Source organism: Periplaneta americana, chromosome 16 (genome assembly GCF_040183065.1).
Source record: "Periplaneta americana isolate PAMFEO1 chromosome 16, P.americana_PAMFEO1_priV1, whole genome shotgun sequence".
In the NCBI taxonomy this organism is placed as follows: Eukaryota; Metazoa; Arthropoda; class Insecta; order Blattodea; family Blattidae; genus Periplaneta; species Periplaneta americana.
This window is the reverse complement of record NC_091132.1, coordinates 167,665,263-167,683,170: the sequence shown is the minus strand read 5'-3', so window position 1 is coordinate 167,683,170 and position 17,908 is coordinate 167,665,263. Positions and strand designations below refer to the sequence as shown.

At 39.4% G+C, this 17,908-nt stretch overlaps 1 protein-coding gene across 3 annotated transcripts in view; it reads left to right on the top strand.

Annotated features, from left to right (window-relative positions):
- LOC138691830 (zinc finger protein 83-like) overlaps window positions 1-17,908 on the top strand; it is a 69,604-nt gene extending 51,696 nt beyond the window's left edge. For all 3 annotated transcript variants that reach the window (XM_069814319.1, XM_069814320.1, XM_069814321.1), the window contains 2 exons: window positions 9,553-9,635; window positions 16,142-17,908. In XM_069814319.1, coding sequence (XP_069670420.1) covers window positions 9,553-9,635; window positions 16,142-17,702 — 1,644 coding nt within the window. In that variant the 3' untranslated portion in view covers window positions 17,703-17,908. The remainder of the gene's footprint in view (window positions 1-9,552; window positions 9,636-16,141) is intronic.

Sequence of the window (17,908 nt, the reverse complement as noted above, 5' to 3'; positions counted from 1 at the left end):
TTATCAAGTAGGACGATTTTTGTACCTGGACAAAAGACTACTTAGTTGTCTTTTATACCACTAAATTCAGAATGAGTACTGTATAGTTGTGCCTGTTTTTATTCCAGTTTGAGCATTAAGAGCCTAGAAGTATTGAATTAAATTTTTGTACTGAAATTATTCAATCACACAGGCATCACTACCTGGTGCCCCGTTTATTTTTATATATAACTAGCCGTACCCGTGCGCTCCGGTGCACCCGTTAGAAGTAAATATAAAGTAATTACATAATTAAAATAGGACGTTTGATCCAGGGAACATTCGTGTTTGATAGAAGGATAAATCGTTTAATATGTTACTTAATTTATATTGTATTTAAAATATTAAAATGCGATCATTTTGATCCAGAGACCACTCATTTGGTGCAATGACAATTCCTTTAACATGTTTCTTAATTGTTATTACCAATTATTTTTGGAAAAGCGAAAATTAACAGAAAAATTTTGGCTACAGATTTATTATTATGTTTATATTATATTATATTATGAAAAAATGTGTTGATAACGGATTTACTCCAATTAGAAAGTTTTTAATTTGCTGTGGGAGCTCTTGAATCTCAGGAGGAACAACTTTTACAACAGCGCAACATAATCTGCTTGGCTCATTACCCAATTTTTTTGCATTGCATTTATTGCATATGTATTTTATGTATTTTAACACGATTCAATTGAGCATAGTTAAAATTTGACTTATAAAATAATGGATTGCTAAGCTAACGTACTATTACTGCATACTAAATCAATACACTCTCGTTGTTCGTTAATTCTCTGAGATAAAAATGAATATGTTCATAAACATTATTATAAGAAATACAGGAAATGAATATACAGAATAACCTATAAAGTTTTCTGTGCATAAGAAGCTATTTTATCTTAGCTGTCCTCAATTTCTCTCACAAGTTACTGTAATAACATTATAGCATTATGTCCATCCAGAGAAACTACACTTTCCAATGATGAAATAATAATTAATTATACAAATCGGTTAATTTAGCTTCCGATATTACTTCATACAAACACAGAAACATTCTCTGTAGGCTATGTTTCATAAATGACGAAGTCATTTGTTTTTTATTTCAATACACCGCCTTAGATGGCAGTTATTTTAATTTTAAAAATTATTTATCTCATTAAATATGAGTCCTATTAAAATTTTTCAGAGAAAACTTATCTGAAATCATTTTTAAAGAAACTTTTGTTATGTAACATATTTCACAAAAATCAATAATAAGCGAGATATTTCGATTTATTTAATTCAGGCCCCCTTATAACCTCCCTTTTAACTAACATATTTTGAATGCCATATAGCCTATAATCTAAGTTACAACGAACTTAATTTATATTCCAATTTTCATCGAAATCGGTTCAGCCATTACCGCGTGAAAAGGTAACAAACATACAGACAGACATACAAAAAAATTTCAAAAAAGCTATTTTCGGGTTCAGGGTGGTTAATTATATATGTTAGGACCAATTATTTTTGGAAAATCGAAAATTACCAGAAAAATTTCGGCTACAGATTTATTATTAGTATAGATTTCCTGGACTGCATTCATATAATCAGTCATAATGGTTCTGATGTGTTATGGAATTTGTGTTATAAAAATTTTAATAGCCCTCACAATGACAACAAATATCAGGTACCATACCTCAATCCATTTTGAGTTGCGGATGGATCTTACCATTCAACTTGAAGAATATGTGTTGCTTATTATTTTGCAGTAACAATGATTAAGGCCTTACTTACAAATGACTTTCAAGGTACCCACAGGTTCATTGCTGCCCTCACATAATCCCGTCATTGGTCCCTATCCTGTGTAAAATGAATCCACTCTCTATCATCTTATCCCGCCTTCCTCAAATCCATTTTAATATTATCCTCCCCAAAGGTCTTTTTCCCTCCGGCCTCCCAACTAACACTCTATATGCATTTCTGGATTCACCCATACATGCTACATGCCCTGCCCATCTCAACCGTCTGGATTTAATGTTCCTAATTATGTCAGGTGAAGAATACAATGCGTGCAGTTCTGCGTTGTGTAACTTTCTCCATTCTCCTGTAACTTCCTCCCTCTTAGCCCCAAATATTTTCCTAAGAACTTTATTCTCAAACATTCTTAATCTCTTTTCCTCTCTCAGAGTGAGAGTGCATGTTTCACAACCATACAGAACAACTGGTAATATAGCTGTTTTATAAATTCTGACTTACTTGAATGTAAGTTTTACAGCAATGATGTAGAGCAGGGCTGGGTATTGGGAGCTGAACCAGTCTCTTAGGACCGTATTTATAAACGAGACTTTGGATGAAGACTTCCCAAAGTCGACTTTCGTAGTAAAGTTTTACTTTGTTGAAAGCCCTCTTCATAGACAATACTTCCGAAACTTTGACTTTGACTTCGGTAAGTCGAGATTTGACGATCTTGTTCTAATGTTGGCAATCACAACTCTGCCTTCTAAACGAACTAATTTAATAGATAGTTGAAATAGAGTAGCCATTGCCACAATCAGAGACATCTTTTGAGACACAAATCAATGAAACATTTGAACATCGGTACATGTTAAGCGATTGTTAGCCGTCCTTGCAGCTTTACATAAGAATATTATTAGTGTGAAAATAACGTAGGTAAAAAAATTTGACATTTTTAGATCTTTACACCAATAGATAATAATTCGTTCTCCTACTTGGTCACACAAAATCGTAACTCTGTTCCGAACAGTCTTGTACTCTAGATGTAGATTCATTTTCCGGGCTGAGAGGCCGTGGTCTATTAGTTGGTTTTATACCAGACGTTTCGTCTGCAACTGCGGCAGACATCTTCAGTGGAGTGGTATCCGAGGTCGCAAGACTCTTCTCGGCGTACCTGAGGCAACTGATCCTGTGTCTGGTTGTGCGAGCGTATTTATAGTGCGGCTCGCGGGCCGAGGCCTGTTGTCGCTGCAGTCCGCGCCACTTTGTTCGCTGCTCCCGTTCTGGGTTCCGTCCTTTTGTTGTAGTGGCTTCTTATCTGTTCTGTTTAGGACCGGGTACCAACACTTGTTTAGCTTTACGCCTTCTTCCTTGCGATTAAAGTTGTTGTTGTGTTTATGTATTTCGATCGCTTCTCTATGTAGACGGGGGAAGAAGTGCGTCGTCGTGCTCAAGATGTCCGTGTCCTTGAATCTAATGTTGTGATCGCCCTCTTGATAGGCATGTGCTGCCACTGCCGATTTGTCGATCTGTCCTAGGCGGCAATTCCTATTATGTTCTGTCAGTCTCGTCCTGACGCTCCGCTGTGTAGTACCGATGTAGACCTTCCCGCACGAACACGGAATCCTGTAAACTCCGGCGGACAGCAGCTTATCTCGTTTGTCCTTGGATGACCTCAGCATGTTCCGGATTTGCTTGGTCGGCAGGAAGGTCGTTTCCACTTCATGACGCTTCAGCACCCTGCTGATCCGGTCCGTCACATTCCTTAAGTAGGGTAGGAAGACCGTGCCCTTCTTAGTCGCTCGTTCCTGTGACCGCATCGACGGTGTTACTCTGGGACGCATGGCTCTCTTTATCTCCGGCCTTGAGTAGCCATTGGCCATGAGTGCTGTCGCTACATGGCTCAGCTCCCGTTGGATGTGTCGTGGCTCGGCTACCCGCCTGGCCCTGTTGATCAGGGTTTTCATCATGGCCCGTTTCTGGCCGGGATGATGATTGGAGGTCTTATGCAGATATCTGTCTGTGTGGGTCGGCTTCCTGTAGACGTCATGACCTAGGGTGCCATCTGTCCTCCTTTGTACCATAACGTCCAGGAAGGGTAACCTACCGTCCTTTTCCGTTTCCATAGTGAATTGTACTTGCGTATGGAAGCTATTCAACTGCCTCAGGAAATCCATCAATGATCGTTCACCATGGGGCCAGATTACGAACGTATCATCGACGTATCTAAACCAGCATGAAGGCTTAAGTGTCGCGGCTTCGAGGATCGACTCTTCAAGAAACTCCATATAAAAGTTGGCTATCATCGGACTTAGCGGGCTCCCCATAGCCACACCATCCAGCTGTTCATAGAATTCATAATTCCATTGGAAATACGTTGTGGTCAGAACCTGGTGAAACAGGTCCACTACATCTTGCGGGTAGAACTTGTGTAGCAGCTCCAGTGTGTCCTTGACCGGTACTTTAGTAAACAATGACACCACGTCAAAGCTTACAAGTAAATCTTCAGGCCGCGTTCTCAACATCTTGATTTTTTCTATGAAGTGGGTCGAGTCTCTGATGTAAGAACTCTTCTTTCCTACGTGTTGTTTCAATTGGTTGCTGAGGTATTTTGCCAGCTCATAGGTAGGAGAGCCGATAGCATTGACGATCGGTCTGAGTGGAACCTCCTTTTTATGTATTTTTGGTAGGCCGTATAGTCTAGGCGGTAATGCCTCCGATTTCTTAATGGAGCGTTGTACGGCCGCTGGAATTGACGAGGTATTTATCAGCCGGTTAGTTTTCTTCAGGATTGCTGCTGTCGGATCCCATGTCAGCTTCTTATATGTGTTGGGGTCCAGCAGGTCACCAATTTTTCGTTCGTAATCTTTGGTGTTTAAGATTACTGTCGCGTTCCCTTTGTCTGCTGCCAGGATTAGAATGTCTTCTTTCTCGTTAAGGGATTTAATCGCCCTTGACTCATCTCTGGTTAAATTGCTCTTCGAAGGCTGCGCACGTTGCAGAATTCGAGCTGTCTCTCTTCGAATTTCTTCAGCCTTATCCATGCTCACTCCTCTTATCCCGGATTCCACATTGGCAATGATGTCTTCGAACGGTAACACACGTGGTGTTACTGCGAAGTTCCTTGCGACCTCGGATACCACTCCACTGAAGATGTCTGCCGCAGTTGCAGACGAAACGTCTGGTATAAAACCAACTAATAGACCACGGCCTCTCATCCCGGAAAATGAATCTACATCTATAGACTCCGGCCGTGAAAGCCTACACTGCAAAATTAACCGCCTCTACGGGGAGGATAAATACAAACTGATCCGAAGACTGGAGGTGCTCCGAAAGAAAAAAGCACAGCTTTTGTGCTCTTTGACCTATCTTCTACGTTGCCGCGATACTGGGGTTATCCCGAGGTTTCTACGGTTAAAACGTCTGTTCCGGACGGCATCATCCCACCGCATTTACAACCGGACGGAGAAGGCCCTGCTGAGGGACAGAATTCATCAAACCCGCCGTGAACTGGCCTGGAACGACAAGAATTTATATTCACTACACCTACAGCTGAGCTACATCCTGACTACAGAAGATTGGACAGATGTAGATAGGATGACACATGCCACCATGACATCCACATCACTACACATCACCGATCGTCTTAAGAAGAAATATGAGAACAGCGTGACAACCAAGGCCCCCGCGACCTTGGACCCCGCTCGGACAGTAGTGAATCTATCCGACACGATACTAACACCAGAAGAAATGGCGGTACTGGCCAAGGGCGGGAACTTCGCAGTAACACCACGTGTGTTACCGTTCGAAGACATCATTGCCAATGTGGAATCCGGGATAAGAGGAGTGAGCATGGATAAGGCTGAAGAAATTCGAAGAGAGACAGCTCGAATTCTGCAACGTGCGCAGCCTTCGAAGAGCAATTTAACCAGAGATGAGTCAAGGGCGATTAAATCCCTTAACGAGAAAGAAGACATTCTAATCCTGGCAGCAGACAAAGGGAACGCGACAGTAATCTTAAACACCAAAGATTACGAACGAAAAATTGGTGACCTGCTGGACCCCAACACATATAAGAAGCTGACATGGGATCCGACAGCAGCAATCCTGAAGAAAACTAACCGGCTGATAAATACCTCGTCAATTCCAGCGGCCGTACAACGCTCCATTAAGAAATCGGAGGCATTACCGCCTAGACTATACAGCCTACCAAAAATACATAAAAAGGAGGTTCCACTCAGACCGATCGTCAATGCTATCGGCTCTCCTACCTATGAGCTGGCAAAATACCTCAGCAACCAATTGAAACAACACGTAGGAAAGAAGAGTTCTTACATCAGAGACTCGACCCACTTCATAGAAAAAATCAAGATGTTGAGAACGCGGCCTGAAGATTTACTTGTAAGCTTTGACGTGGTGTCATTGTTTACTAAAGTACCGGTCAAGGACACACTGGAGCTGCTACACAAGTTCTACCCGCAAGATGTAGTGGACCTGTTTCACCAGGTTCTGACCACAACGTATTTCCAATGGAATTATGAATTCTATGAACAGCTGGATGGTGTGGCTATGGGGAGCCCGCTAAGTCCGATGATAGCCAACTTTTATATGGAGTTTCTTGAAGAGTCGATCCTCGAAGCCGCGACACTTAAGCCTTCATGCTGGTTTAGATACGTCGATGATACGTTCGTAATCTGGCCCCATGGTGAACGATCATTGATGGATTTCCTGAGGCAGTTGAATAGCTTCCATACGCAAGTACAATTCACTATGGAAACGGAAAAGGACGGTAGGTTACCCTTCCTGGACGTTATGGTACAAAGGAGGACAGATGGCACCCTAGGTCATGACGTCTACAGGAAGCCGACCCACACAGACAGATATCTGCATAAGACCTCCAATCATCATCCCGGCCAGAAACGGGCCATGATGAAAACCCTGATCAACAGGGCCAGGCGGGTAGCCGAGCCACGACACATCCAACGGGAGCTGAGCCATGTAGCGACAGCACTCATGGCCAATGGCTACTCAAGGCCGGAGATAAAGAGAGCCATGCGTCCCAGAGTAACACCGTCGATGCGGTCACAGGAACGAGCGACTAAGAAGGGCACGGTCTTCCTACCCTACTTAAGGAATGTGACGGACCGGATCAGCAGGGTGCTGAAGCGTCATGAAGTGGAAACGACCTTCCTGCCGACCAAGCAAATCCGGAACATGCTGAGGTCATCCAAGGACAAACGAGATAAGCTGCTGTCCGCCGGAGTTTACAGGATTCCGTGTTCATGCGGGAAGGTCTACATCGGTACTACACAGCGGAGCGTCAGGACGAGACTGACAGAACATAATAGGAATTGCCGCCTAGGACAGATCGACAAATCGGCAGTGGCAGCACATGCCTATCAAGAGGGCGATCACAACATTAGATTCAAGGACACGGACATCTTGAGCACGACGACGCACTTCTTCCCCCGTCTACATAGAGAAGCGATCGAAATACATAAACACAACAACAACTTTAATCGCAAGGAAGAAGGCGTAAAGCTAAACAAGTGTTGGTACCCGGTCCTAAACAGAACAGATAAGAAGCCACTACAACAAAAGGACGGAACCCAGAACGGGAGCAGCGAACAAAGCGGCGCGGACCGCAGCGACAACAGGCCTCGGCCCGCGAGCCGCACTATAAATACGCTCGCACAACCAGACACAGGATCAGTTGCCTCAGGTACGCCGAGAAGAGTCTTGCGACCTCGGATACCACTCCACTGAAGATGTCTGCCGCAGTTGCAGACGAAACGTCTGGTATAAAACCAACTAATAGACCACGGCCTCTCAGCCCGGAAAATGAATCTACATCTATAGACTCCGGCTGTGAAAGCCTACACTGCAAAGTCTTGTACTCGTATATAATACAATAAAATTCGTAACTACAAAACATGATGGTGTAGTTCATCTGAAATAGTATTGCCTGCTAAGAATTTTGTTGTGAATAAAACATCGACTGTAATTACGTTAGGTTCACAATATGCCCTGGAATTATTTCATTATAAAATAATTTTATTCTGAAAATATGGAAGATAAGAAGATGCCACTAATGACAGACTGTTTAAAAATTAATTGAAATCAATATTCAGAAAACATTATGACGACCGCAGGATTAAAAATTAACTGCATATCAAACTGTATAACATTTTCTCTATAGAATTAAACAGTCAAATCAATATTAAACCATCAATTACCTGTAGCGTAAAATCTCGATGAAATAAGAAATTCAATTATTGGTGGAATATTATTGATCAATGAATGTTGAAACATGACGAGGATATCTAGTACTGTCTGTTTATCAAATCTGTACCTTGATTTAAATTTATTATCTATATCTAACAATACCGTACGCTAAGGAACATGAACAGCTTCAATAATCCCCTAGATGTCCTCAATATTCTCGAAATATCGAACAATTTTCGAAATATCAGCCATTTCTCTTATTTCCACGAACGAAAGTCAAAGTCAAAGTATAGATTTTCGGCGACTTCGAAGTAAAGTCACGATTGATGTTTACTTTCGTCAAAGTGTCGACTTCTTGTCTATGTGGATGACGTGAATATGTTAGGAGAAAATCCACACACGATTAGGGAAAACACGGGAATTTTACTGGAAGCAAGTAAAGCGTTCGGTTTGGAAGTAAATCGCGAAAAGACAAAGTATATGATTATGTCTCGCGACCAGAATATTGCACGAAATGGAAATATAAAAATTGGAGATTTATCCTTCGAAGAGGTGGAAAAATTCAAATATCTTGGAGCAACAGTAACAAATATAAATGACACTCGGGAGGAAATTAAACGCAGAATAAATATGGGAAATGCGTGTTATTATTCGGTTGAGAAGCTTTTATCATCCAGTCTGCTGTCAAAAAATCTGAAAGTTAGAATTTATAAAACAGTTATATTACCGGTTGTTCTGTATGGTTTGAAACTTGGACACTCACTCTGAGAGAGGAACATAGGTTAAGGGTGTTTGAGAATAAGGTGCTTAGGAAAATATTTGGGGCTAAGCGGGATGAAGTTACAGGAGAATGGAGAAAGTTATACAACGCAGAACTGCACGCATTTTATTCTTCACCTGACATAATTAGGAACATTAAATTAAGACGTTTGAGATGGGCAGGGCATGTAGCACATATGGGCGAATCCAGAAATGCATATAGAGTGTTAGTTGGGAGACCGGAGGGAAAAAGACCTTTGGGGAGGCCGAGACGTAGATGGGAGGATAATATTAAAATGGATTTGAGGGAGGTGGGATATGATGATAGAGACTGGATTAATCTTGCACAGGATAGGGACCGATGGCGGGCCTATGTGAGGGCGGCAATGAACCTTCGGGTTCCTTAAAAGCCATTTGTAAGTAAGTAAGTAAGTCGACTGTGAATAGGAAAATGGTGACTTTGTAATTTCCAAATTCAACTTTGATCCAAATTCTTGTCTATGAATGCGATCCTAAACGGGGACACTTAATATTCATCTGTCACTGAATCAACACTGCGCGGTGTTGGGCGGGGAAGAAAGGGGATGAAGAGAAATCATATGGCTCCCCGTGAGAGAGTAGAATCCGCTCTTGCTGCCCAGTCCTGATGTACAGTATACACCGATTGTATTAATGCTTCAATATGTAACCATTTACTGTTTATTTATATAAAATATCGTAACAATTATGTGCTTATGCATTTTGCAAAATATCTCTGACTCACATGCACATATTTTCAAGGTTGAAATTGATTCCAAGAGGTCAACTAAAGCTCTCTTCATTATTTAGTACTTTTTTTTTCAGGAAGATGCGTTCCATCTGGACAGAATTCAGGAGGAACGGAAAGTGGAAGAATCTTCAGAGGAGGATGAAGTGTTCTCTGATAGGTGAGTGTACTGTGCTGGTTTTATGTTTCTTGCAGTCTTTCTCAGCTTCATTTAATGATGGCGAAAGACATACATTTTATTATGTCTGATACAGTGTTGAATCTTCTATATATGTGTGGTTAATTCTATTGTCGTCTCAATATATTTTTGTAATGAAATGATATGAAGATTGTGGTGTAAGCAACAGTGGATTTTATTTTCTTGGGTTATTTTACGACGCTGTATCAACGTGTAGGTTATTTAGCGTCTGAATGATATGAAGGTGATAATGCCGGTGAAATGAGTCCGGGGTCCAGCACCGAAAGTTACCCAGCATTTGCTCGTATTGGGTTGAGGGAAAACCCCGGAAAAAACCTCAACCAGGTAACTTGCCCTGACCGGGATTCGAACCCGGGCCACCTGGTTTCGCAGCCAGACGCGCTGACCGTTACTCCACAGGTGTGGACGCAACAGTGGAGTTGGTACTTAGTTTGCTACCTTGTTGGTTATGCAGCAAACAAACGCGTGCTTTGGAATAACTGACTCTCTCTCACTACAATTTAGAGAAGTCCTACCCGGAGTTCCAATTCCAAAGAGCAATAACATGGCGACGAGTTATTCCACATGGACGAAATTTACAGATAAAATCAGAGATTGTGCAAGCATTCTATTGGACCTTATAACTCATTTTTTTTAATATTTGTGGGATAGCTTACTCTCTTACTCAGCCACTCGAAGTTCACTTTCATAATATAAGATTATGGATCGACTATACGAGGGGGATCCAGGAAATAACGACCGTTTTGTTGTAATAATTAAAAAAATATATATCTATTTGAAAAAACAAAGTCTGTTACATAACTGAAGCTTCCTTTACTTCTCTACATAATCACCACCTACATTTAAACATTTGTCGTATCTGTTCACTAGCTTTAGAATTCCCGTGTTATACTCCTCTGCCGCCAGTTCATTAAGCCAGGTGTTCACTGTCTTCTTCAACTCTTCATCACTTCCAAAACGCTTACCACCCAGAGAGTCTTTCAGCTTAGTGAAAAGGTGAAAATCGCTAGGAGCAAGGTCTGGACTATAGGGCGGATGATCAAAGATTTCCCAACCGAATTGATCCAGCAATTCTCGAGTTGAAGCAGCAGTGTGCGGGCGGGCACAGATTTTGTGGTAGCCAAGATGTTGCGACACAATTTCACCAAGCAAAGAACGAGAAATGTCAGGAAAGGCAATATGCAATTCGTCGAGTGATGTGCGCCTGTCTTGCAAGATTCTGTCGTTCACTTTAGTCTTCAGGTCTTCTGTGATGAGTGATGGGCGTCCGGGTCGAGTTTCATCGTGGACATTTGTTCGCCCATTGTTGAACATTTCGCACCATTTTCTCACATTTCTTTCATTCATTACAGTATCACCATACACTTCCTTCAATTGCCGGTAAATTTCTGCAGGTTTCAAATGTCGGGCATTCAAAAATCGAATCACACTCCTCACCTCACAGTCGGCGGGATTATCAATCACGTCGTTCATTTTGAAGTAACACAAAATGCACAGTGGCGACTTGTTGCAACCAGTACTCACAACATTATGAGAACACATGTTAAGGAAGCCAGTTGACCTTCAAACAAGGAAGGGGAGTCAGCTGCGCGGCGGCTATGCGCGAACGGTCGTTATTTCCTGGATCCCCCTCATATATATATATATATATATATATATATATATATATATATATCTGTGTGTGTGTATATGTATATGTATATATTCCATTTTTTTTTCAAAATAATCTGAAATAAAACAAATGTGTATATAGGGTGTCTGCTAGTAATCAAAGTAACAATAAGTAACTGCAGTGATTTTTTAACGAAAGTAAACTACATCAATGATAGTGAGTAACAAAATTATGCATTTTGTTCTACTTCACACATTTATTGTTGGTGCCGCAGTGTAATGCCTGTAACACACTTGAAGATTTTTCGCTAGCGAGAAATGTGTTGCGAGAAAGAGGCGAAGAGCCTTCCTCCACACACTTGGCGAGTTCTTGCTATCACAGATCACACCTCGCTGTGATGATCTATGCACTGCCTTCATGCAGAAAGCATTTTTCTGTTTACAGTAATCACTTGTTGGGGGAAATATTATAGTTTATTTATTTACGTATATTGTCGTACTTAAAAATATAACCTGTAAACTTTACAAATTACGTACGAACGCTATGTTGAATCTGAGTATTCAGATGATGAGGAAATTAAGTTACATGAACATATTTTGTTAATGAAAAGAAAAAGTAGGCCTAAAAAAATTAAAGCCAGAAATATCTGAAAATCATATTGTATCTTATGAAAATAAGGACGAGTTTTGGACACTGGTTTCGATTTGAATGATGATACGTTTAGGCGATATTTCAGGTAGAATAGACCACAGTTTTTTGCCATTCATGATTATGATAGAGGATTCTTTGCTATGTTCTGATTAAAATTATGTAAACTGTTAAGATTTCAAATGATTAATTAATGCTATTATATCTCATAAAAATAAAATATAGCCCTATTTATTTTCAGATAATCTGATATTTGTCTCCAGATTTCTTCTTTAAGTTTCGTGTTTTTATAGTTTTCAACCTGTGTATCATATAAATAGACCTACGGGTGACATCGTACAAGTTCGATAAGTTTCTGACTGCAGTTATCAGCCATCTTTCCTCATTTTCAAATAAAAACAATACAATTCATCGCCACCTGTGATATCTTTTTCTACATTCAATCGTCTTAAAGAGTATAAATGTCAAACATCTTTGATAAATGTGTCAAGAAAATTCGCTGAGCTACCGATTCCAGTGAGAAACTCGCGCAAGGTTTTTGCCTCGAACGAGAATCTCTTCCAGTGTGTGGACGTCCATTTGAATCCATGTTATCAATCTTAGAATTTTCTCGCAACACATTTCTCGCTAGCGAAAACTCTTCAACTGTGTTACGGGCCTTAGTTGTGTGTTTGTAAGACAGAGATTAGATATGCGAGTGTAATAGAGTTTAGGAGGCTGGGAGTGAAGTTGACTGTACGTCATTCAAATGAAGATCAGTCTACTTAAGAAACGCTCAAATCCATGGGGGAAGGATGTTTTTATAGCCACTTTCTTGAGCAAGAGGAAAGTTTATCATTTTCAAGTTTACATAGATGATCCATTGCTGTTCCTGGTAATTTATTTTGACCATGACATTAATGGCATTGTACAGACCATGAAACAAAATTTAGGTCACATGGATTATCCCAAGTTTCATTGCTTCCTCAGTATGATATAATTGGAACTTGGAATATTCAGGTGGTCCAAATTTTGTTCCTTAATCTGCATTTTCTGTCATCCTGTCAGAGTGACCGTTTGCAATGGAGGTGTATTTGTTGCTATTGCTTGAGAGGACGTATATGTGAAACCACATTTTGAACTGTCCATGAAAAGGCGCCAATCACTTTGGGTATATTCTAAGATACCCATTTTCTTCTGAAGACCTCCGATGAATTTCAAGGTACTAGGTTCTTGTCTTCAGTAAAAGAAGCAGAAAATGCTTTCCCTCCTTCACGAAAATGTAATATTCGTTTCAGGCTGAAGTATTTATTTGCTTTAGTCTGAAGGCGAGGAATTCAGAAGACTTCTTGAAAATATTTATAATAATAATAATAATAATAATAATAATAATAATAATTTATTTTAGCTGCCGGAGTTAAGGCCGTAAGGCCTTCTCTTCCATTCAACCAGCAAAATGTATACATATGTATCAACTTACAGAGAATTCAACAATTTGATTTAGATAAGTGCTACATATATTCAAGAGTTATTTACGAATTAAACAACAAAATACTATGAACTATTAATTAAACACTGAAATGCAAACTATGTAGCAGAATTAAGCTAAAATACATAGAATGTTTATATATTTCAAATAATGTTAGATTATAGAAAAGATTATTATGAGACAGTTTTGAAAATACAGCACTATCAGGATGCATGTCTAAAGGAAGGAGTAACAATGTAGACAGTGATAGTTTAAGTTAGTATGACTAGAGTGAAATGCTAAGAAGGTTATCTTTTAAGCTCTTTTTAAAAGTGTTTATTGTCTAGCAGCCCCTAATACAGGGAATTCCATTGTCGCGAGGTGGATACTGTAAAAGATGATGAATAACGAGATGTTCTATGAAGACGTATACTTAACGCGCCACAGATAAGTGATCTGGTATTTACGTCGTGATTAGAGTATAGATAAGAGAAACGAGACGAAAGGTAATTTGGTGCTGAAGTGTGCAGAATTCGAAAGAGTAAAGACAAACAGTGTAAAGTTCTACGTTCTATAAGTCGGAGCCACGAAAGACTTGCGAAGGACGGTGATATGTGATCATGTTGTCGGATGTTGCACACGTATCTGACGCACATATTCTGAACTCGCTGTAACTTGACTGATAGTTCAGAACTTAGGTCACTTAACAGAACGTCACAATAATCGAAGCGCGGCATTACTAGTGTTTGTACTAGGGTAAGTTTTAGTTGCTGGGGCAAGAAGTTTCTTAAGCGACTCAAACAGTGAATGCAGGAACAGGTCTTTTTTGATCGTTTCTTTAACTTGAAAATTCCAATTTAGATTATTATCGAAAAAGAAGCCAAAATTTTTTTACGACAGATGAATAAGGGATTAGCGTGTTATTAAGTGTAACAACTGAATGATTTTATATCCCTAATCAGATCACTCAACTGGTTCCGGTCAAAGCATTCACTGTGTGAAATTTATAAATCACTGCCGCTGTGCCCACTTTCTTTACGTTCTGCTATATCAGCCACATAAGATTCATTAACTGAGAGATATGGTATCTGATGGAAGGGTGGAATAAGTACCAGATCCGAATGTCGCACATGTCTCATACCTCAAGATACATCAGAATGTGATGTCTTATCAGGATTGTTTCGATTGATGCCTATGAAATTAAGAATACAAATATAAGCATTGGAATTTGTCTTTCTATTTATACGCTGACGGAAATGCTGCGTACAAGTTTTGCATACAATATGAGGATCCTGTGGCTGATCTTCACTTCCAAGTTTGAGACCAAAATAACGTTGTATTTTTTGGAAGTGCAAACTTAAAGCAAATACTATTCCTAGTTGCTTTAATATTGTACTCTCAAAATATATAGAATGCTACATCGGGGTAATTCAAGCAGGAGTGTTGCGCGTCGGCTATTCTTTCGCGACACTCGATCTCCTGAAATGAAACATGATAAGTGATATAATATTATATCTCGACTACTATAAGACCATAACCATGATATAATTAAGAACACACTTGTCCAATATTTCTAATGTAATATTACATTAGAACAATGCGTACTTAATTTTATGCACGCATAAAACCAAATTTGGAAACAGAAGGAAATATTCCGATGCGTAATTGTGTGTAAAGATGATTCAAAATTTATGGAGTCTACTAAACCCATGATAACCATTTATAAGTTATTACAGATAATGTAACAAATCTGAATTGAAAATATTGGAACGCATAAAATTATTACATAAATTCAACAATATCTAAGAAATACTGTGGTACGTTCTAGCCAATATCTTATTCTGAATCAGTGCCCAAAATCATCCCTGCATCAGGTCTAAAAACAAGACACCAACAAAAAGTTTATTCGTCTGTATTATTATCTGATATATGTATATAATGTAGCGATTAATATATTTTGATAGCATCACCAGCGAATAGGCATTATAAAGAATGGACACTGAGCGAATTTTCCTGTCTTTTGTTTTTCTGTGTGCCAGCATTTAGTTCCACTTTCAAGCGCTAGAGGTTAGTGTAATCGAGCATGCGCTAAGATAATTGAGTATAGAGTTGAGACAGAGGATCCAAACATCGCCTACCTTATTGCATAATCCAGTAACGCTTTGCTTCAAATAAATTCAAGTTAACAGCTTTTCCTTATTTCTCAGGGGAAAACTATTGTAATAATAATTTTTTTTATATTTCAGATATAATGAATTATATAATAAAATAATATAATACATTATAAAATTAAGTATCGAATTCGTTTAATATTTGTATATAATATAATATAGGTATGTGGTTTTACTTCTCATAAGAGTTTTGTTTTTCCATTTTCAGCGCTATCATATCATTACATATTTTAATTGTTGTTGGGGTCAACGTCTCAACTCTCGTTATAAAGGAACTCTAGAGTCTAGACATTACAGTTAATGACGGATTTATTATTTTATGGATCCAATTTATTTTATTTGAGTACATAATGTACCTAGACGAATTAATTATATGTGTTATATTTCTGCTGTGTCGACTGCTAGCTGGTGTGATGTCAGCGCCAACTCTAGGGAGAAAGCAGAATCTCACGCTCTAGCTGGCTTGGAGGTCATTGAAATCAGTCCCGCTACATCTAATGTACCGACGCGAAGTGTCCATACTTAATTACCTATACGTTGGCATCACATTGATTATAGTGGTTAATTATAATTTATGTATTCATTTCAGAATTATAGATCATGTTGATAAGAATGTGTTACAAGAAAGTGCCAGCATTTATCTTGAAGACAAGTCCACGCAGTGTGTTACCAACAGACCAGACTGTTCGAACATCACCGACGGTGGCCGTAATTCTATTAAGTGTATTATACCCAACGAGGTTTTAGTAACACCAGAATCTAAGAAAGTTCATTCTAATATACACACAATAAAAAAGTCTTTTAAATGCGATGTCTGTGGAAGGTGTTTCTCACGACTGGTGAATTTAAAGCAACACGCAGTCATTCACACAGACGAAACACCATTCAAATGCGAGGTGTGTGGAAAGAATTTCAGACAATTGGGAAACTTAAATCAACATGTACTTGTTCACACATGGCCATTCAAATGCGTGCATTGTGGAAAGTGCTTTCCACAATCGCAGAATTTAAAGGTACATATTCGCATCCACACGGGGGAAAAGCCATTCAAATGTGATGTGTGTGGAAAGTGTTATGCGCAACAAGGAGATTTAAAGAAACATGCTCTCACTCACTCAGGCGAAGGGCAATTCAAATGCGAGGTGTGTGGGAAGTGTTTCTTTCAAAAAGGATCTTTAAGAGCGCATGCTCGCATACACACGGGCGAAAAGCCATTCAAATGTGAGGTGTGTGGAAAGTGTTTCTCACAAAAAGGAAATTTAAACAAGCATGCTCCTATTCACACAGGTGAAAAACCATTTAAATGCGATGTTTGTGGAAAATGTTTCTTGCAAAAAGAAGAATTAAAGGTACATGTTCTCATACACACAGGCGAAAAACCATTCAAATGCGATGTGTGTGGAAAGTGTTTCACACAATCGCGACATTTAAACAAGCATGTTCGTTTACACACAGGCGAAAAGCCATACAAATGCGCGATCTGCGATAAGTGTTTCTCAGGATCGGAAAAATTAAGGAGACATTCACTCACACACCTCTCCGAAAAGCCATTCAAATGTGAAGTATGTGGAAAGTGTTTGTCGCAGAAAAAAAATTTGATAAGACATGCTTCCATACACACAGGTGTAAAACCATTTAAATGCGATCTGTGTGGAAAGGGTTACTCGCAAAAAGGAGATTTAAATATACATCATGTTCGCATACACACAGGCGAAAGTCCAATCAAATGCGAGGTGTGTGGAATGTATTTCTCAAAATCGACATACATAAACAAACATGCTCGCCTACACTCAGAAGGAAAGCCATTCAAGTGCATGAAGTGCGGTAAGTGTTTCTTAGATTCGGAAAATTTAAAGAGACATACACTTACACACCTCAGCGAAGAACCATTCAAATGCGAGATATGTGGAAAGTGTTTCTCATTGTCGCGAAATCTAAAAGAACATGCATGCGTGCACAAAAACCATTCGACGAGTATGTCGAATAATGCACAAGGGCGCGGTTTAGAGTGCAGTGTACCCGCAGCCCTCATCGGGAGATTAGGTAAGGACATAATAAGTAAACAGGTTGTTCTACTAATAGGGATTAGTGGAAGTCTTACGCCAGGGGAAAGCAGCGCATACGTAGGTAACATGCAAAAGAGCATATAGTAAATTTAACCCAGAATGTAGACTTATTCTTGAGTAAACGATGAATGGGGAGACACAGAGCATAGTACGGAAAAAAAAATCATCACAAAAAACGCAACGTGGAAAGGTATTACGAAAAACATAAAAATATTGAAGGTGACCACAAACTGTATCTTAACAAAGGATTATATTTGTTGTAAATATATGAAATTAAGTATGAATTGTAA